The following is a 21,817-nucleotide window of genomic DNA, read 5'->3' as shown; positions in this document are numbered from 1 at the left end:
ACAAATATAAAGACTTTACTTCACCTGCAACAACAAATTTTGAAACTGAATCGAACCAAATTAAGAAATCTTATAAATGCTTCCGCAATCAATCTTCATATCCACAGCATAACTTGGACCTTGTTTCAAACAGATTTCATGTGCCACCCCTGGAGGTACTTTTGGGGGGGGAGGTCTGTACCGGGCGGTACACCTCCACGCCGCTAATTTAAAATTTGCGCCAGTTGAAACTCCTCTGCTGGAGGAAGTCTGAACTTTATCTACGCTATTAATTCTCTACTTTCTCAGAAGATGTCACCACGTGGAAAATTTTGAGTTTTTGAACTGTGTCATTTTTGATGTGTTTTTGTTTTGCTTGAAGTAAGAAGTGTGAACTTTCTCTTCTAGAGGACACTACTGAAGAACTACAATAGTGCACCCTAGTGCGAAGAAAAATAACTGTTCTTTGGAGAAAATTTTATTTCAAAAGTTTGTTCTTTGTTAAATTTCCTTCTGTTATTGTTTAAGTTGGCTGTATACCCCTCTCTTTCCCCTTGTTTCGCGTTTAACCAATCCCGAATTTCTGTTATTAATTTCTGACCAATCATAGGTATCTTCCCCCAACTGGAATATGTTGCTGTATCCTACCCAATAAAAAGTTTGTGGGAGGGTGTTTTCATTCCCCTAACACCTAGAACCTTCCGCGAGAGGATATAAACTGCTGATTTTAGGGTCTCCGGGCCACTTCTGTTCCATCTTTCAGTGTATTAAGTCCATAGCAGGGGGCGGGAAGCGCCTCTTTCCTCGGCAGCGGCCAGCAACAAGGTAATGGCCAATTAATAACTTCTTTCTTGGCTAGCTCAGCAGTTTAACTCTCGGGGCGGGTTCTAAGCGTTCCACCATGTAACCCTTTCCTAAATGTAACTACTCCTTTCTTATATTCTCTTTTAAAGCTACATACTGGGATAGAGAGTGCTAACCCTCTCGAGCTCCCACTCATATTGTTTTGAGGTGAACTTATTTTTCTCAACCTATTCTTCGTTAACGTAAAACAATTGTTCTCTTCTTAAGTCACCTCTTTAGTATGGGATTAGCCCTTGTATTAACGGCCTAGTGCCAAGTAGGTCTTAATCAAAGTGTATTAGGAGTGCAAGTTCGCCTCCTCTCAAATTGTTATCTTAGAGGTCATTTAATTAACCTTCTTTTCATTTAATAGACCTCAGTAGATTGGGTATTTTACCCCTGTGTTTATGTCCGTTGAGGACAACTTGAAGGTGGAGTTTGGTGTGGCCTGGGAGAGGCTTAAATTTGAGAGCGAGTGGCTCTTTTGAAAATTGAGTGTTGTATGCCTCGTGGAGGTTTTTCAGTGTAATTTGGAGCAAGGGCTCCTAGGCATGAATGGGGTTTTCTGCCCCTCTGTTGAAAATTGTGTTTGGGGTAAAAATTGGGCTGATTGCCCTAGCATTGTGAAGTCTGGGCGCGAAGCCCAAATCCTGTAAATATTGTAACTACCCTTTGGACTTGCTGCTTGTACCTGCCATGCTTGTTATTTCTTTGTTTTAAGAAAGAAAATATAACCTTGTTAAATTTTAAATTAATTTTACTTTAGTAGTTTGAGACCTGTTCACCACCCCGCACCTTCTTTCACGCATAACTACCACAAAAACACGGTAACAATAATAATAGTTTTTGTGTGGCTACTGTTAGGCACACCTTCCGGCGAGGGTGGGTGTAGGAAACTGTGTGCTATTGTTGTGCAGGATAGTGTTATATACTGGGACGTATGCATAAATTCTAGCAAATACTTCTGCTACCTCCTTTGTAAACATATGCTGTAATAAGTATGCATAAAATAATCCAACACTTGCTTTACTTACTAGCAAGCATTTGCTTAATTTTCCAGCAAATGCTGAATTATACATGAGTAAAACCTAGCATGTGCTAGTACTATGCAAGCATTTGTTTAGGATTTACAAAGCTAGTCTCAGCTTGCAGTTTGTTCTTGATGACTTAGTGTTGCCTTTTGGTTGATTTATTGGTGAAAATTGTAAATATCCAATCGGGAAACTATAATCCCAGATGGCACAGTGATGAACGTGCATATTAAAAATCATACATGTATAATGAAGAAAATGTTGAATTAATTTTGAGCTCTTTATTTTTGGGAGAAGTGACGAGACGCGTGGTTATACATTAACATCGAAGGAACAATTGTTTTGTTGGTGACCTGGCTTTCTAAGTTGGAATAGGAAAAGATACGGGAGTGTATGAATGTACTCTTTGTAGAACCAGCGAGAAAATATTTCAAAAAGCTTATCACTGGATAAAATTTCCGTCAGGCCGCAAGAAATCAGTGTAGCTAAAGACGAATGGCAGCAACGCTTTAACTTTCCTTGTGTAATTGGTGCTCTTGACTGTACACGTGTACCAATTTTAAAGCTATGACTGCATGGTGATAATTACATAAAGCACAAGAATTTTGCTTCTATCAATGTGCGAGCAACCTGCAACTCAAGCAAACGTTTTGCAAGTGTCGATGCTAGCTGTCCTGGTTATGTTCACAACAGTTTCATATTTAGGAATGCATATGTATATGAAAGATTGCAAGAGCACGGGGGAGCTGCAGTACTGTTGAGTGATTCAGGTAACAGGCTTGTACCTTGGCTGCTAACTCCTCACTGAAATCCTCAAAATCCCCAAGAAGAAAATTACAATCGTGTGCATGCTCAAAACAGAGTAATTGTTGAAAGATGTCTTTGTCAGCTCAAGAGACACTTCCCTCTACTAGAAAACAAAGTCAGAATGTCTTTAGAGAAAATTCCATGCACTATTGTCTGTTCGTTTGTGCTACATACTGTCTCGAAGCATTTAAGAGATGAGGACAATTTTGCTAATGTTTATAGCGTACTGAAGAAAGCATTGATGATGGTGCTGGTGAACAAGAATATGTTTATGATGACATGAGAAGAAGTGGTGCACAGAGAAGAAATCATATTCCTAATATTTTGTTTCATCACATTGCTGTAAATGAACCGTGAAAGTGAAGCACTGTGATCTCAAAATGACAAAAAAATTTAGTAACTGTGTGGCTCATATTTTTTGTTTAACTTACACTGTTACATTACTATAAATTTATTTCTGACTCACTTCATCTTGTATGCTACGTATCATTTCACCTTGGTAGGATACAAACATTTATCTCTGTGATTGTATGTTCCATTCATTATTCAAACCGTATTTAGGTTTGTTTACTTAAGTTTGAAGCTAATTTTTGTTCTTCTATTTCCTCCTATTCCCTTCCCTAACAAGGGCCTTAAAACAGCAGGAAGTGAGAGAGGGTACCTGCTGTTGTATGCAAGCTAACTTCAACTGTTCCAATAACATTAGTTTCTGAATTTCCATGATCAAAAATTTTTCTTTCTCCTCATTCTCTGAAGCTGACTATATTTTCTTGTTTTGTGTTTGTGGTGGTATCGTACTCTGTAGCGGTATTGTGTTGTCATCACTGATATCAGCTGCGTGTTCTTTACTTCCTCCTACAGCACATCCTCCTGAAATGATGATGAAATAGAATTACTGACCCTGACCTACAGATTGATAAAATGAACTCGGTATGAAAGAAAGAAATACGTTAGGCTTAGTGATTCTTTTTCTCATTACAACACAGCATATGGAGTGATAGGGAATTTCATAAATGAGTCTAGTAAAATTTAATGAACATACTCTATCTCTCTATTTCTTGAAGTGTTAAACTCTGTCTTCTTGCCATGGATCCTTTTTTTTCCATCTGATCTGGTGTAAACTGCTGCCCAAGAGTCTTCTCACATAACTATTCAACAGCTTGTTATTTGGCTGTTTTAATCAAAGTAGTTTGCAATTTACTTAACACTTTCAACACTACCATATTTTAACATGGATCCTGGCCGTGAACTGGGTCTTTTTGCTAATTTTTAACGTGTTATTATGGAACAGCGAAACATATTACATGCCTAATTTTTGTATCATATGAAGGTGTCAACCGTCCAAAGTGAAGATGTTAATCAACAAGTGAATATCTGAAGTAATTTAATTATACTAGTCTTATGAAAAACATGAAAAAAATAGTAGAGAAAAAATTTTTTACATTGAGGTTATACCAATAAGCTTGCTCAAACAATAAAAAATAATCATTTAATGCGAATACTTAGGCCACAAATAAACACAAATGCAGTGGAATAAAATATTTACCTATTTTGGGAATAGTTTGTTTTCGTATGGTAGTCCTGAAAACATTGGACTATACACAGTCCTACTTTGCACTCCTTGCACCACCATCTACTCTCTTTTCAGACGTGCTTACCACTTTCCTTCTTGCCCCTGTCTTAGCATAGCTTGCAATAACGAGTAGCTTTCACACATATGCAAAATTGTTGCAAAAAAACCAATAAATTTTGTGAAGTTTTACTGCAGACCACCGGTGCCACATGGAATTTTCCTTCAGTTTGCCCTGACGTTTCATTGCCGCAATTGTCGTACCTGCATATCTGTTAGTTTCTGTTTTTAATATTTTTGATCACATCGTCACTAAAAAAATTACTGAAACAATCCATTTCGCCACTCCCCGCGCAAAACTGAGTAGAACCAGATGCCGACTGGATGACAGGTGGCTGTAGTTGGTCATCTGTTTCTGACCATTCATCATCAGATTCAGATGATCTAGCAGATGTTCCCGGCACAGGTGAATCATCAGCCTGCGTCTCTTCGTCTAAACGAAAAAGATAAACCCAAACTTCTAGGCGAAGTATTTCTATCGTTTGTATTCGGAGTAAAATAATACAGCTAAACACTTACGTTCCAAAGTGACGTAATAAATAAAAATCTTACTTGAGCTATCGCTTGATACGTTATCCGGTTCGTAAGCAGGGTCGTAATCACTTTCATCCATCTCTGAACCCGCTTCTCCCGATAAAATATCACTATCATTGAGCCGGCGTGAAGACATGTTTACACAGTAACACAGCTGACAGCGTGACAGATTTGGCGCGCGCAGCACACGGCACACCGAGTGCTTCGGTAGAGGTCACGGCAAGGAGAAAATACCCTGTTTATCGTTTCATTTCGAAATTCCCGAAAACTGCTGCATTCTAGTGGTCACTAGATGAACTATTACCTCCAACCAAGGGACGGGAACCGTACGTGATACGTGCAGCTGGATATAAACACACGAGAAAATCACGCCCGTATCATATACGGGCGCCGTCCAGAAGCAGGAAAGCAGCGCGCCCGTATCCCGTACGGGCATAGTGTTGAAAGTGTTAAGAAGAGTGGTAACTGTTTGACCATTGAAATAAAGTGATAGTAATTCACATCAATTTCTACACCTTTTTCTGTTATTTCCAACATCATAGAACACTGAATATGCACTTCAGGAAACAGTAGTAACTTGTGTGTTGACGGTGGTCAACACGTGATTTCACCAACCAGCATGCTTTGCGCCACTAGTAAATGCTAATATAAACAATTCCAATATAATGGTGCTAGTTACCAACTGATGAGTCCAAATTGGCACATTGGGGCAAAGGTGGTCAGGTGTAGAGCTAACCACTCTACCCCATGAAGTGCTGAGGTTTCGGATAGTGGAAGCTTTTACCTTCCACCCCTCCAAGGGCCTTCATGGCCTGTACGGAGATGACTTTGCTTTTTTGCTTTTACTTGCTATTATTTGCTGTTACTTACTGCTTGTATTTTTAAATGTATATGTCCAAAGGTGTATGAGTACCAGGGATGTTGTCAGCAAGTCGAGGAAATTAACCATTCTCTGAAATGGCCGGGAACTGAAATCCACTACGCTGACCAGTGAGCCAAGGACCTGGGCACAGGACATGACCCTGTTTATTCTGTTCATTGGTAAGTCATTTAACTTTTGAAGTGGCAAGTTGGCTTGTAGTCTGTTCTGTTGTACCATACTTGTAGGATCTGACAGGTATCTTGCACTACTGCAGAGTCTCCTGTGGTGTGTGAAACTGATTTTCAATCACTGCTGAGTGTGTATCATTTTGTTCTATAAACTGTGGTGTTCATAACAATCAAACACTTCGAGAGTAAACAAATGACGGTGCCACACTGCCAGTACTCAATGTCGACCGTCAGGACAAATGCATGAAAGTTTTTTTACAGTTTATTTTACGCCACACCGACACAGATAGGTCTTATGGTGATGATGGGATAGCAAAAGCTTAGGAGTGGGAAGGAACCAGCCATGAAAATATTGTGACAGTCCCAGTGTGCACTTTTTCTTTTAAGGAAATCGTAGTCTTAATGTAAAACAGTATACTATTATGATGTCCGTTTTGTGTAGCTTTTATCTTGCATTATTATTGGACATATGTGCAATATACTGTTTCATATTAAGACTGTGATTATCTTACAAGAAAAAGTGACACAAAAGTATTGGACATATGTGCAAGGGGTATAAATTTTAATGGACTCATGTGTAACTGCAACATATTTCATCAATGCTTCAAGACATGCTGAAAGATGTTGGTGTTTCTAAGTTAAATTTAATGTTCTATTCCATTTATAATTTAAGGCTGAAGTTGACCCAATACAATGGGTGAAACTAGTCCTGATATAATAAATAACATTTACATATTATATACAGTATTATTGACAATTCTTCACTTGCAATAATGTTTCTGTCCAGGTGATGACTGTGTAGGTGATTTTTTCCTGCTTGCTAGGAATTTTAAATTCATAGTAACATCTTGCTTATAGAAACTGTTCTTGTCTATTATTTCAGGAACCACTTGATACGCCAGATAAAATGATAGATTCTGAACAGATACCTCTTGCGCCTGATATCAAACAGGATATTCCATGGCTGTTCAATGAAGAACCATTTACTGAGGTAAATTAAAGCTTAGTTATATATAGCAGAATGTACCCGTTGTTGACTAGCCAGTAGTTGGCAGTGTTATTGACTTCTGTTTGCCACCCTTCATTAACATTCAATAGGTAGGTAGCAACCTTTGCGCACTCTGGTGTTCAGTCTGAATTAGCACGACCTACCAAAAACTGGCCTCTAAGCAGAACAGCTTGTGTCTGGCGAGTGTTCTAGAATGTGTGCTTATGCCAATAGAAGCCAAATTTTCTGAAGAACCACAATAATTTCAAATAAATACAGAGGACCTATTTTTGTTGAAAAGTGAATTTCTAGTCTGCAGGCAGGTCTTTGCTTGGTGATGCCCTTTGTTTTAGTTTTAACACACGTTCAGTTAGTACCTATGTATTAATTGTTGCTGTTTAGAGAAGGTTAATTATTTTGAAATGAATGTAGACTTGAATTTGAACTGAATATCTCAGATATGTCCATACCAAATTTCTGCTCATTTGGTCCTGCAGTTCAGGTGCAAGTATATTTTCTTAAATAATGCATATATTGCATATATTATTTTCTTGAAATGACTATAACTGAAGTGTATGGCTACAAGTTGTGGTACCGGGCTGAGTGGCTCAACTTGGCAGGTTCGATCCTGGCTCAGTCCAGTGGTATTTGAATGTGCTCAAATACGACAGCCCCGTGTCGGTGGATTTACTGGCACGTAAAAGAACTCCTGTGGGACTAAATTCTGGCACCTCGGTGTCTCCGAAGACCTTAAAAAGTAGTTAGTGGGACGTAAAGCAAATAACATTATTATTATTCAAGTTGTGGTGACATTAAAAATATTAGTTTTATAATATATTTACTTTATATGAAATGTTGCATAATCTTAAAGTATGATGTACGAGATTAATAATTGTATAGAATATTAAAACAATATAATATTATTAAATAATTGAAATTACCTGACACACAGAGTTTCTCTTCCATTTCTTCCCATGGTTCTGTCCTGGTGTGTTGTTTTCTATATTCCTTTAGGTGAGGATTGTAAATGAAGTAATACATATTGAATCAATGCCTTTTCGTTCATTATTCTCAACTTGATAAACAAACGTACGACTGATTTAAATTATTAGCGACACCTGATGCTTCAGCATAACTGACAATAATTCTGGCAGTGCAGATGTTGGGCTGATGCCCGCATTATGAAGTCGGGTGATAAATACTCCAATATAATTGACTGCACTAATTTTTTCATTAACATGCAGTGTTCTCCCCAGAAATTTTCATCAGCCGGGTGGCAGGCATGACTAGCTGGGCACTGAATACTTCATAAAAAAGAATATGATAAAATTTCAACTTATGCCCCTCAGGGCATTAACAGTAATATACGATAAGTAAACATTAACTGCAAAATTCAACTATTTGAGTGTTATTATCTCAAAAGAGACATAACAGAGTATTTTGAGCTTCTATTGGTCTACTGCTCATTCATAATTATGTACCACTGGGGCACATTGTTGCTGTGGAGTGCCATACGGGTTTGTGACATCATGCGAATCAAGTACTCGTTTGCAATTCCATGCTAATCCAGACACCACTCACGCATGACATTATGTGATGGTCAAGCTAAACATTTAAATTTGGAAGCGATGCAATTATGCTGACTAATGAAGATATAATTTAAATGGCCAGTTTACGCTATTTATATTTTAATTTGGATCTCACAGTGATTCAAATATGTATTAATATTACGTAATTAGCACATATCTAGTTTATGTTCGCCAGGTGGTCTGTAAACATGGCAGGGTAGCGTGCCCCATAAAAACATCCTAGGAAGAACATTGAAAATGTCATATATGTGTTAGCATGAAATGTCAGCGTAGTCTTTAGTCTCCTTAACCCAACCCCAAATTAACCCTCCCCTACGAACCATGTGAACTTGCCCCTACGAACCATGTGAACTAAGGAAGTTGCAAGGGTGGCAGTCTAGATGATTGACTGATATGGACTCGGAAATAATACTCAACATGGCTTAGCTACGTTGATACTGCTACAGGGCTGAAAGCAACAGGAAGCTACAGCCGTAACTAACTCCCGAGGACATGCAGCTATCTCTGTGTGAATGATGTACTGATGATGGCTTTGTCCCGGGTAAAATATTCCGGAGGTAAACTAGTCCCCCATTCGGATTTCCGGGTGGGGACGACACGAGAGGGGGCGATCATCAGGAAGATGGATACTGACATTTGCGAGTCGGAGCATGGAATGTTAGAAATTTGAATCGTTGTGGTAGGTTAGAGACTCTGAAAAGAGAGATGGATAGACTTAAGTTAGATGTAGTTGGTATAAGTGAAGTACGTTGGCAGGAACAGGATTTTTGTCAGACGACTATAGAATTATTAACACAAAATCAAACAGGGGAAAAGCAGGAGTTGGTTTAATAATGAATAAGACAATAGGGCAACAGGTAAGCTACTACGACCAGCATAGTGAAAGAATTACTATACCAATATAAATGCTCCGTTATTGGACATTATAAATTTTCCAGCTAACTCATTCCTGGTTGCCAGTGTTTCGCCTCCGTGTGCTAAGTCGGGCTCATCACTTGGTACATGGCACACCCACCAAGACGCATGGCTAGTGCCAACCGTGAAGGCCACTGCGTAGGCTGCTTGAAGCCACCGGCAGTGACAATGCACTGTGAGAGATTTTGTCTCGTTACAAAAAATTGATGCCTGCTTGGCCATCAGATGATATAGATGTTGACTCCCATAGGGAACCTGAAATATTTGTCCCGAATGAGTAAATTTATAAGAATTATTTTCATCAAGGTAGACACCAAACCAATGCCCACCACAACAGTACAGGTCTATATGGCTACTAGTTCAGCAGATGATGAGGAAATCAAAAGTATATATGAAGAGATGTAAAACGTGATTAGAATCAAATTGTGATGACAGACGCGAATGCAGTGGTAGGCCAAGGAAGAGAAGGTAATACAGTAGCAGAATTCGGATTGGGACAAAAGAACAAAAGTGGAAGTCGGCTGGTTGAATTCTGCACTGTTCATAATTTAGTCCTTGCCAATACTTGGTTCAAACACCACAAAGGGTGGCTTTATACGTGGACGAGACCTGAAGACACTGAAAGGTATCAAATAGACTTCATTATGATTAGGCAGAGATTCAGAAACCAGGTGTTGGGTTGCAAAACTTTCCCAGGAGCAGACATGGACTCTGACCACAACTTGTTAGTCATGAAATGCCATCTGAAGTTGAAGAAATTGAAGAAAGGAAGGAATGCAAGGAGAGAGGATCTAGACAAGTTGTAAGAAAAGAGTGTGAGGGATTGTTTCAAAGAACATTTTGCATGAGTTCTAAAAGAAAAGGCTGAAGGAAACAGTATAGAGGAAGAGTGGATTGTCATGAAAAATAAAGTCAGTAGGGCTGCTGAAGAAATGTTAGGAAGAAAAGATCAGCTAAGATTCAGTGGATAACTCAGGAGATACTAGACCTGATTGATGAAAGACAAAAATACAAGAATGCTAGAAATGAAGAGAGCAGAAAAGAATATGGGCAAATAAAGAATGAAGTGAATAGTAAGTGCAAGGTAGCTAAGGAAGAATGGCTGAAGGAGAAGTGCAAGGATGTCGAAGGCTGTATGGTCCTGGGAAAGGTAGATGCTGCGTACAGGAAAATCAAGGAAATATTTGGAGAAAGGAAATCTAGGTGTATGAATATTAAGAGCTCAGATGGAAAGCCACTTCTAGGGAAAGAAGACAAAGCAGAAAGATGGCAGGAACATATCCAACAGTTGAATCAAGGTAAAGATGTAGATGATTTGGTTCTGGAACAAGAAGAGGCTGTTGATGCTCATGAAATGGGAGATCTAATTTAGAGGTCAGAGTTTGCCAGAGATGTGAGAGACCTAAATAGGAACAAGGCACCTGCAATTGATGACATTCCCTCTGAATTACTGACTGCCTTAGGAGAAACCAGCATGGCAATGCTATACCATTTAATGTGTAAGATCTGTGAGACAGGAGAAGTGCCATCCGATTTTTGGTAGAATGTTGTTATACCTATTCCCAAGAAAGCTGGTGCTGACAAGTGTGAAATTTACTGGACCATTAGTTTAGTATCTTATGCACGCAAAATTTTAACACGTATTATTTACAGAAGAATGGAAAGACAAGTTGAAGCTGAGTTGGGAGAAGATCAGTTTGACTTCAACCCAAGCTCGATAGCTGCAGTTGCTTAAGTGCGTCCAGTATTTGGGAAATAGTAGGTTCGAACCCCACTGTCAGCAGCCCTGAAAATGGTTTTCCATGGTTTCCCATTTTCACACCAGGCAAATGCTGTGGCTGTACCTTAATTAAGGCCATGGCCACTTCCTTCCCACTCCTAGCCCTTTCCTGTCCCATCGTCGCCATAAGACCTATCTGTGTCGGTGCGACGTAAAGCAACTAGCAAAAAAAAAAAAAAAAAAAAGTTGGCTTCAGAAGGAATTTAGGAACACGTGAAGCAATCATGACATTACGTCTGATCTTGGAGGATTGAATTAAGAAGGACAAGCCCACGTACATGGCATTTGTAGATCTAGAAAAGGCATTCGATAATGTTGATTGGACCAAGCTATTTACGATTCTGAAGGTGATTGGGATCAGATGACGAGAATGAATAATTATCTGCAATCTGTATAATAATCAGTCTGCAGTAATAAGAATCGAGGGCTTTGAAAAAGAAGCAGCAATCCAGAAAGGAGTGAGGCAAGGCTGCAGTTTGTCCCCTCCCTTTCAATGTTTACATAAACAGGCAGTAAAGGAAATCAAAGAGGAATTTGGAAAGGGTATCACAATCCAAGGAGAGGAAATCAAGACCTTGAGATTTGCCGATGATATTGTTATTTTATCTGAGACTGCAGAAGATCTGGAGAAATTCCTGAATGGGTATGGAGTACAAGATGAGAATAAATAAGTCCAAAACAAAAGTAATGGAGTACAGTCGAATGAAGGGAGGCGATGCAGGAAATATTAGATTAGGAAATTATGTCTTAAAGGAAGTAGATAGATATTGTTACTTGGGTAGTAAAATAACAAATGATGCCAGAAGTAAGGAGGACATAAAATGCAGACTAGGACAAGCAAGGAAGAGCTTTCTTAACCTCTCAAGCTAGGAGCACGTGAATGTCACGCGCGCGGTAATCGTGTTCATCGGCGGATGCACGTGACATTCCCGCTGAGCGCATCACTTGTTCCAAAACAGTCTACCTCTGCCATATCTTGATATTTCTCTGTACTATGCGACATATGTAACCTTGAGACTCGGTTCTTCTCCCTCTTGTGTTTTCTTTGGTCTAGAACTGTAACTTTGTGATAAAGTACGTCCTGGTTTCACGTTGCCAACTGCTGTTGTTTCAAGTAAAAACATGGCAGGTCCGAGTATGTCGTACAATCTCACGTCTGAACAAATTGTAGAATGTTTAGATGAACCAGGTGATAGTGATATTATAGTATTTGATAGTGGTAGTGATTTTGACAGTGATGAAAGCGATGAAGAATTTTTGCCAGAAAAAAGCTGTGAAAATAACAACATAAGTATACACAGTGACGACAATAGTGATGTTGAAAATGAATTTGTCTTGCCAGTGAAGTGTCAATGTACACAAGAAGACTGGAAATGGGACAAAGTGGATGATTCATATGGATGATTCATACACCCCACATTTACTGGAACATGTGGAGTTGTGAACCAGGTACAGTGTGTTTCAGAAGCATTTAAACTATTTTTCAATAATGAGATATTGCGTACAATTACGGATGAGACAAATCACTATGCCAATGACTTTTTGAATTCAAAGAATGATGACCTGACACCACGGTCCAGAGTTCGTGACTGGAAAAACGTGGATATTGATGAACTGTATGTTTTGGATTACAGATGCTCATAGGAATTATTCAGAAGCCTTCCATTTAATCATATTTTAGTAAAAATCCTATTCTAGAAATGTCTATATTCTACAGTGTAATGACGCAGGACAGGTTTGAACTGACAACTATATTTTTACATTTTGTTGATAATTCACAACTTGAAAACTATGAAGGCAACAAAATGTTGTAACTCCTATTATCACACACCTAAACTCTTCACTCTGTAACATGAATGAAAATATTTGCTTAGATGAATCACTGATTTAGTGCAGGGCGGACTTGGGATGAAACTATACAGTCCTCTAAAGGATGCCAAATTTGGTATGAAGTCCTATAAAGTCTGTGAATCGTCCATGGGGTACTCGTGGCAATTCATTATATACACAGGTGCCTTAACAGATATACAAACTGATTTAGTGTCCACTGAAACACAGAAGACAACAAAACTAGTAGTAAAAATGCTAGAACCTCTCTTTGGTATTGGACACACTCTCTGGATGGACAATTACTATAATTCTATGGAAGTGCATCTTATATTGAAGAGGAATAGTGTAAATGTAGGCTCAACAGGAAAGATGTTCCAAAGGAAATAAAAGAACACAAATTAAAGAAAGGTGAACTTGTAGCGTATCATTCACAGGGTGTCAGGCTTGACAAGAAACAGGTTTCGTTCATTTCCACATTTCACAATGCCTCGATGGAAACCTCAGAGAAACGGGGCAAGGAAATAGAGAAACCCACTGGCATCACAGAATATAATAAGTTTATGGGGGGTGTTGATCTCAAAGATCAGAAACTGCAGCCCCACCTCATAGAGAGGAAGTGTTGCATAAAATGGTACATAAAACTTTTCAAGACGACTATTGAACACAGGAATTAACAATTTCCTTATCATCTACAATGCATCCCGGAATGTGTAAAAGATCAGTCATCTCTATTACAGAATTCAGTTAGTGCAGGAACTCATTGAAATCCATGGAAAGACTGCAGATTTCCATAAACCTGGTAGACCTTCCAAAACACCTCCTCCACAGAGACTTACTGCTGGACATTTCATTGAAAGTCTCCCTCCCACAGAGAAGAAAGCTAAACCTTACAAAAGGTGTGTGGTGTGTATGCAAAAATCGGAAGGAAACACCATTCTGGTGCAAGGAATGCGGCGTTGGGCTCTGTATAGATGGGTGTTTCAAAGTTTATCATACTGAAGCAAACATTTAGGTGAGTTAAAATCCTTTTTTTATATTTAAATCCTTTTTTTATATTTATTGGGTGTTTCAAAGTTTATCATACTGAAGCAAACATTTAGGTGAGTTAAAATCCTTTTTTTATATTTATTGTAACAAAGTGTCTATTGTGGTGTGTATCTCCTCAAAATTTGGGTTATTTGTATGCAAACATTGTAGAGATTTAAATGTTTATTTGAAGTACTGTAACATAGCTGCTGCTTGGCCATTTAAATTACCACCAGTAGGCTTTGGTGAGAGAATTTTATTCCCAGCTTGAGGGCTTAAGAAAAGAAATTTGCTCACTTCAAACATTGATGTAGGAATTAAAAAGATGTTTCTGAAGACTTTAACTGGGAGCGTGACATTTTATGGAAGTGAAACATGGACGATAACTAGCTCAGAAAGAAAGAGAATAGAAGCTTTTGAAATGTGGTGTTACAGAAGAATGCTGAAGGTGAGATGGATAGACCGAATCACGAATGAAGAGATACTGAATCTAATTGGTGGGAGGAGATTGATTTGGCTAAATTTGATGAGGAGAAGAGATAGAATGATAGGATACATCTTAAGGAAGTATAGGCGGTAAGAATGGTAGGGGTAGACCAAGGTAGAAATATGAGAAGCAGATTACAGCAGATGTAGGATGCAGTACTTACGTAGAAATGAACGGCTTAGCACAGGAGAGGGTGGCATGCAGAGCTACATCAAACCAGTCTATGGACTGATGACTCAAACACAACACAACCCAATGGACTCTCAATTAAATGTGGCCTTCACATTTTTAAATATTCGTCACATGAAAACAAATAATTTTATGCGGCTTCTAGCGTTAAATTTGAGGACTACACACCTTCCTTGATAAGAATATACTGATATGTGCTACCATCTAATGGAAAAGGAAGAACTAGGATGGTTTCTAAACCAGTCCACACGAGGGATGAAAAATCATCCCTTGGTGCTCAAAGAGTTAATCTGAAATTTTGTCAGTAGATGAATGAATACATGAACTCGCCTAAAATGATGTCTTTGTGTGAAAGATTTGAAAGCAATTGGGGAGATGTAGTGGAATTTCATACTTCTTGCAATGCCACGTTGTCTCACTTCTTTTCTTCTGCTTTGAGCACACAAAACATCCCTTAGGAGGATTGTTCTTCTTTTCGGTACTGGGGATGTGCATGGGAAAATGAGCCCAGCTTCTTGCTTGTAGCCTCTGAGGGTTGCACTAAGTGACCTTGTAATCAGGCAGCTGCGTGTCGCTACAGCCACAAGGAAGTCTGTGTACTAGGGTTTCCTGTGCTCTGATTGTGAGAAAGTATAGTACACTACAAAGGCATTGAAAATACAAATGTTTGCTTCATGATGGAAAAAAGGGCAGTGACCTGGTCTTGTAAATCTACTCCCTGCATCCCACCTTCATACTCAAGGGCCAGATTTGCTTTTTTTACTCCTTCCCATGGACCTGTCTGCGCTTTTGGTTGAGTTTTCCTGTTGATGTAATATTTGCTGTTGTGTGTTTTGAAGGAAAGAAATGATCATCTTTGTTATCCTTCCATTTAAGGCACAAAATGTTGTTGGATGACCACATTTGGTATTTCTTGTAGTACAGTCTCTTGACTGTCATTCGGGATAAAATTATGTTATTTGGAGTGATAATATGCCATAAAAATCAAAATATAAGCTATAGGTTCGGCATCATGTTTCGGTCCAGGTAACTCGAGGAAAGGGTGAGATGGTCTGTATGGTAAATCACTATCACAGGTAATTTCACTAAATAATGGCAATGTGTGATATAACTGTGGATATCTTTGTTTCTCTCTAACCTTGGCAGTTGGCAGTGTTAAATGAAATGTCAGGTGACATGTTTTCCCTGTTGGGTCTGACAGTTCCTACAATATTTGTTTGTTTTTCATTCACCCTTTTACAAAGGTTGGAGACATGTACCAGTTGTGTAGGTACAGATTGTGACCTTTGTTGAACAAATGTCAACACATGCTTATAACAACATTGGTGCTCGCAGGGGAGGAAGGGTCAATCATATCATTTCTCGTATATATACGAAAGGGGTTGCATTAGCTTGTATTTGCATCGCAAATGTTATATACCTTTCTGCCCTCCTACTGTGATTACATTGCACGGATGGCAGCGTACCAGGAAATTTCATAAGGGATTCATCAAGGCAATATTTTCTGACAGTTTAAACAACAAAGGAGATGTGTCTGAGAAGTGCAAAATTACAGGCATGATTTTCCCCAATTTGTCACTAGCATCACCTGAAACGTCATCAGTGAAGTGGAGGAAACAAGAAATGAGGAGAAATCTTTCCCTGCTCATTGTTTCTGAAAAGATAGGAGTATCAAAACATTTATCTTTACTCCAGTACAACTGTATATATGATTTCTGAACCTGGAATATCAGGATACACAAAGCAAAGTATGACTTTATTTCATCCTCCGTTGTGTTAAACCATTTCTCGTCATCTTTTTGCTTTTTCCTATAATCGTCTGTAAGTTGCTTTGGAGCATAATTATTTGTGTCTGTAGCAATTACAGAAATTAATGGGTCCATGTACTCTAGAAAGACAGAGAGCTTTGATGAAGCTGTGGCCACATACTTCTGGAATAAGAATTCTTTGCAATGAAGGGGTGAATGACAGGATAATTATCTCCACTTCCACACCCAGTCATCCTGATTCACATCTTTTGGTTGTGGAGGCCTGGTGCGAAGCTTGAGTCACTGCTGATATATTCATTTCCTGACTCATTTACACTATTTACACTGAATACTTCCTCACACAAATTATCGTCTTCTAATTCCTGAAGATCTTCACTTACACTATCGTTGGAATCACTAAAACACTGTTAAATAACTTCACTAATTCCTTGTATTCAGAAATGCATGCACTGCTAGTTGCCATATTGGCTACTAGCTTGAAAGGAATTTGAAATAATTTTGAGTTACCCTATACACATGGTGTGAAGGTCAAACATGGGGAAACTTTGACACAGCCTCGCCTCAGCCTTCTAGTATATGAAAATCTTAATGCAAGAGCCATCTTTTACAAAGTGGGAGGACTGTAGGAAGGTGTCTGAGCATTGGCAATGCGCGGGCCCAGCTTGTCATCCGCGTTCACTGGGTGAAAGGTTCTCCTTAGAGAGTACTGATATTCCTCCAGTCACGTGATGTAGGCAGATGAAAGTTCACACCCATAAAGAAGACTTGCTGTTGCAAGTTCACAATAAACCAAATCCATGGCAAGCAGTCATGTCAGCAGCCAAAGTATTTACAGGTTGTTGGCCCCCACCCTGAAGAAGCATTTGATTAAATAAAGTAGCATTCATGTAGCTAGGATGATGACAGAAAGCTTAGTAGCATCGATTGTTTAGTGCCTTTGTTCCATGAAACCTCACTATAGACAGTGAAGATTGGATCAGTAGCATTGGAAATGGTTGCAGGATGACGTATGGTCTGTATCTCTTTGATATTAAGGCTTAATGCAGTACTCTCGTATGCTTGGATAAATGAATTTCAGATAGCTTAGTCGTCATTGTCTGAGATGGCCAGATTAACATTGTCTTCTACAAATTGCAGTACTCTAATGCAAACTGAAAACATTTGTGATTTTATTTGCTGTCTACAATCCCCCCATCCTGCCTCTATCAGTTCTATACCTCGTGGTAGTATTTTTGAAGAAAGTGAAGAATAGAACCAGAAATATTGAGAATAGATAAACTAGGCGTTACCACACATCCTTGTTGTATGTGAGCTGGAAACTCAAACTGCCATTCATTTCATTATGCAGGAGTTGAAGGATCTTAACCTATTGGAGTTAGAAGACGGGCACTGCCTGTCGTCAGCTCCTAATTGCTGTAATGACAAAAGATGGGTGCTGCCCATCTGTGATTTAAATCGCAAATTTCTTATTCATAAATATAGATAGTGCTGATTGTTGATATCTGTAATGTGTATTGAAGTGTTTGGAAGTTCTTTGATGACTATTGATTATTTCACGTTTTATCTCTGGTGGATATCTTTTCAGGTACGCATGTCGTTTGTGATCAAGGTGACACCAAGGCCTAAATGCAATAAAGTCTCTACTGAATCTGGTAAATTTTATGAGTATGTGAACAAAGATCTAAAAGAAAGTAACTGTAAAATAAATGATGATGAATTGAGCGAACGTGATTTTGATGAAAATTCGAGTGAAAGCACTGAGGATAGTGAGGAGTGTATAAACAAAAGTGATGTTTGTGCCACTGATAGGACCTGGATTCATGAGCCGAATAATCCAGAAAAATTCCATTTCAGCAGTCAGTGCAGAGTCAATCCATTGATTTCTCGACAACTACTTGAATCTGGAACAGAGTGAGACATATTTAGTCAATTCTTGTGCGATGATTTCTGGATGGAGATCATAAATGAAACTAATAAATATGCACACAATGCATTTCTGACTGGCAGGGACTGTGGTAATACATAGAAAGATGTTACCGTACATGAAATGGAGGCTTACTTTGCCCTCATCATAATAATGTCAAAGAATATGAAACCTAATCTAAATGATTACTGGAGCATAAAAAAAGCTTTATATTCCACTGCAAGAAGTGCCTTGTTTCTCTTCATTTAGAAGACTGTTTCAAAACTTACCACACAAAGAAAAACTTTGGATACCCCTGAAATGCTTGTCAGTTCGACCATACTAAACCTATTTTTAAGTTAGGAAATAAATAAAAACACAAAAACAATATTCCAGTGTTCTGATTCTTTAGGACAGTCATCCGTGACAATAGAACTAAGCTAAGAAACGTTCAGTCACAGGGGTCAAACAGGTTTGGAATAAATTTGGGCTTATTCGGTTAATGAATTTCAGAAGCCAACATGTCAAAGGCCTTGACAAGATATGTGAATACCATATACAAGTGACAAAATTATCTGCTCGTTCGCTGAATTTGTGTAGCACAGAAGATCATGTCATTGGCACATTGTGTTTCAGATAAGAGCCCTTCAGAAATGGAATTGAAAGATTTGAAAAAATTCTGGCAAGGATTTGGCAGTGGCAGTGAGATGAGTAACTGAAGTGTCCATTAATATGATCCTGAGAGCTTTGTATTAGCTATTTCCTTCCATGAAAATGTTCTGTGCTGAAACTCTTTCTTGGTAATATTGAAAATTTTAAAAAAAATCCTTGATCTAGTTATCTGTTTCCCATATCCTTCTTTTCTTTCCTAGGAAATTTTTATAAAGGGTGATCCCGATGATATGGAGACTGTTAAAACAGAACAAGACTCTACAGCCATGATTGCACCAAAAGCTGAAAGAAAAATTTCAGTCTCTGAATTATATGAAGGATTTGGTAGGGTAAGTTTTTCTTTCCATTGTCATATTAATTAACCCATTTGAATCCTTAACCTGCACACCAGATTTACATCTGCAAATATAAGCTTTGTTTCACACTCATTGCCTTTAAACAGATGGCTTAAATGCATTGAAATTCATAGCATATGATCTCTTCCTGTTAAATCAATACTATAATGTTCCTTGCCTCTGGATTGTATAGTTGTTTTTATGAGTTTTACGTTTGTTGCCAACATCTAAAATACATTTCACAATTCTTCATTGATTTTAGCTGCCATGGGGCAGCTGAGGACCTCAGATCAAACAGGAGTGCATCAATTGCCTTGGATCATCATTGTTGACCATCTCCATTTGCCCGGGTGTGGTATATGAGCTCCCTCCATCTTTGTCTATCCATGAACCACTGGTCTCTTGTAATCTTCTCCCAATCTTGTCCTCTCTCCTCAACATCTTTCTTCATTAGATCAGTCCATTTTCCTCAGGATCTGCCCAGTGGTCTTTTTACTTCTCTTTCATATTCTCTTCTTGCAGTCCTGCTTGCACTCATCCTCTTACACAGCCAAACCACTTCAGGCTTGCTTTCTGGATCCTCTGTAATAAGGAGTCTCCTATTCCCACCTCTTCTCAGTCTTTTTTCATTCCTGAACTTGTCCTTCCTGATCATCTGTACCACGGTGTGTAGGACCTGCAGCTTGGAGTTTTGAGTTGTCTTGTCTTGTTAATATGGTAGTTTCCAAGCTATATGTGAGGATGGGTGTATAATATGATTTATATAATGTCATCTTGGCTTTCAGTGGTACTTGTTTATCTCACAGCAGTTATCTTACTTGGTGGTAAAATTGAGTCACCTTGCTAATTTGACTGTCCACCTCATATTTTGCAAGGTTGTCTTTCAATACTGTACTACCAAAGTACTTATTGTTGGCACAGTGTCCAGTTTGGTGTCATTTATTCTGATTTGTGGTTTGTCATCTCCCTTCTGTAACTTCATCACCACTGCCTTAGCCGTTTTGATATTTAAATTATACTTCTTAAACTCTTGACTCCATTTCTGCAGCTTTCCCTCCACCTCCTTTTTGGTTTCACCGTAGTTCACCACGACGTCTGCAAAGATGAAAGCTTGCAAGTCGTGTTGCTCCTTCCTTTTTAGGGCCTTTCTTATGGCATCCATCACACTGATAAATAAGAGGATTGACTAAGCACTGACTCACTGTACTCCTCTCTTCGTTTCAAACCGTTTGGACAGCCAGCAACCCACTTGCACACAACTTTTGGTTTTATCATACAGCGTCTTCACTTTTGCATTAAGACTATTGCCTTGATAATGGATGAAAATCTTCAGCCTGTTTCCAGTCATTTTACTGAGTCAGGAATGGAATGAATGAAGCCCCCATCTAGTGGTGAGGATGAAAATTGTGCTGGCTACCAAAGCCTTTCGCACTCCTCTGGGGAATGATTAACGGTTCAAATATGAAATTAACTTGGAGAGTGTTGCTGGAAAGAAAGATGACAGGAAAAACTGCAATACCTGGAGAAAAACCTGTCCCACCTCCATTTTGTCCAGCAAAAATCTGACCTGGAGTGGCCAAAATTTGAACCATGGAAGCTAGCTGTGAGAGGCCGGCACACTACTGCCTGAGCTGCAGAGGTTCTGCCTTGGTAAAGGATACTGTAATATATTCAGCATTTCAGCAATCTCTACATAAGGGACATAAAACAGAGTCCATCCTGGACAGAACATTAATTCGAACTTCTTAAATTTTTGTGGTGCAGTGCCACCAACCCAGTTTGTTTACTCCCTGAACTTATCATCTCTCCTTCAGCAACTTTGTTTACTCCTGCCCTTTCTGTTGACTTAATACTGGTATACAGTTCATCCTTTCTTCCTTTTAAACTAATCATTTTTTTATTCAGCAATTCAATATTCAGTAATTATTTATACAAATTAGGAGCTTTCCCTTCAATTGCTTGTACCAATAACTCTTAGACTATCTGGTAGAGAAGAAAAATATTCTCCTTCCAGTGACCAGCTCAGGAAAATTGCTGCTACTTTTATTGTTGTTATTTCTAAGTTTGTATCACTCTTTCTCCACAGGATGTCAGTCTAGAAGCTGAAGACGAGTTAAATGAAATCACTGGATCTTTTAAGAATGAGTAAGTATTCGTCTTACTAAATTTATTATTCACTGTATCATAGAAAATGGATTTATGCCTTTTGCAATGCCCTGACCTTGAAACGTTCAGTCACACACACAGAGCTATGTATACCTTTTATTTACAGCTGTAGTTTCCTGTGATTTTTAAGCATGTTGTATCAACTTAGCTAAGACATGTTAATTATTAGCATTAATACGAAACCATTGCAGTCAATCATCCAGACTGCCACTCCTGCAACTTCCAACAGGCTGCTAACCCTATTCAGTGAGTAATTTGCTAGTCTAGTCGCTGGAGAAATACACATGTGATAAG

At 38.7% G+C, this 21,817-nt stretch overlaps 1 protein-coding gene across 7 annotated transcripts in view; it reads left to right on the top strand.

The window, feature by feature from the left end:
* The window catches only part of LOC137503387 (gastrula zinc finger protein XlCGF7.1-like), a 56,613-nt gene that overhangs the window by 12,834 nt on the left and 21,962 nt on the right, over window positions 1-21,817 (top strand). For 4 of the 7 annotated variants that reach the window (XM_068230995.1, XM_068230993.1, XM_068230991.1 and 1 more), the window contains exons 2-5: window positions 5,726-5,865; window positions 6,758-6,865; window positions 19,223-19,351; window positions 21,444-21,502. In XM_068230995.1, the coding sequence (XP_068087096.1) occupies window positions 6,782-6,865; window positions 19,223-19,351; window positions 21,444-21,502 (272 nt within the window). In that variant the 5' untranslated portion in view covers window positions 5,726-5,865; window positions 6,758-6,781. Of the gene's footprint in view, window positions 1-5,725; window positions 5,866-6,757; window positions 6,866-13,895; window positions 13,989-18,032; window positions 18,100-19,222; window positions 19,352-21,443; window positions 21,503-21,817 lie in introns of those variants that run through there. The other 3 variants (XM_068230992.1, XM_068230989.1, XM_068230990.1) reach the window with 2 other exon arrangements.

The sequence above is a fragment of the Anabrus simplex genome, chromosome X (assembly GCF_040414725.1).
Source record: "Anabrus simplex isolate iqAnaSimp1 chromosome X, ASM4041472v1, whole genome shotgun sequence".
NCBI lineage: Eukaryota > Metazoa > Arthropoda > Insecta > Orthoptera > Tettigoniidae > Anabrus > Anabrus simplex.
The sequence above is the reverse complement of the archived record's forward strand: the minus strand, read 5'-3'. Positions and strand labels throughout refer to the sequence as shown.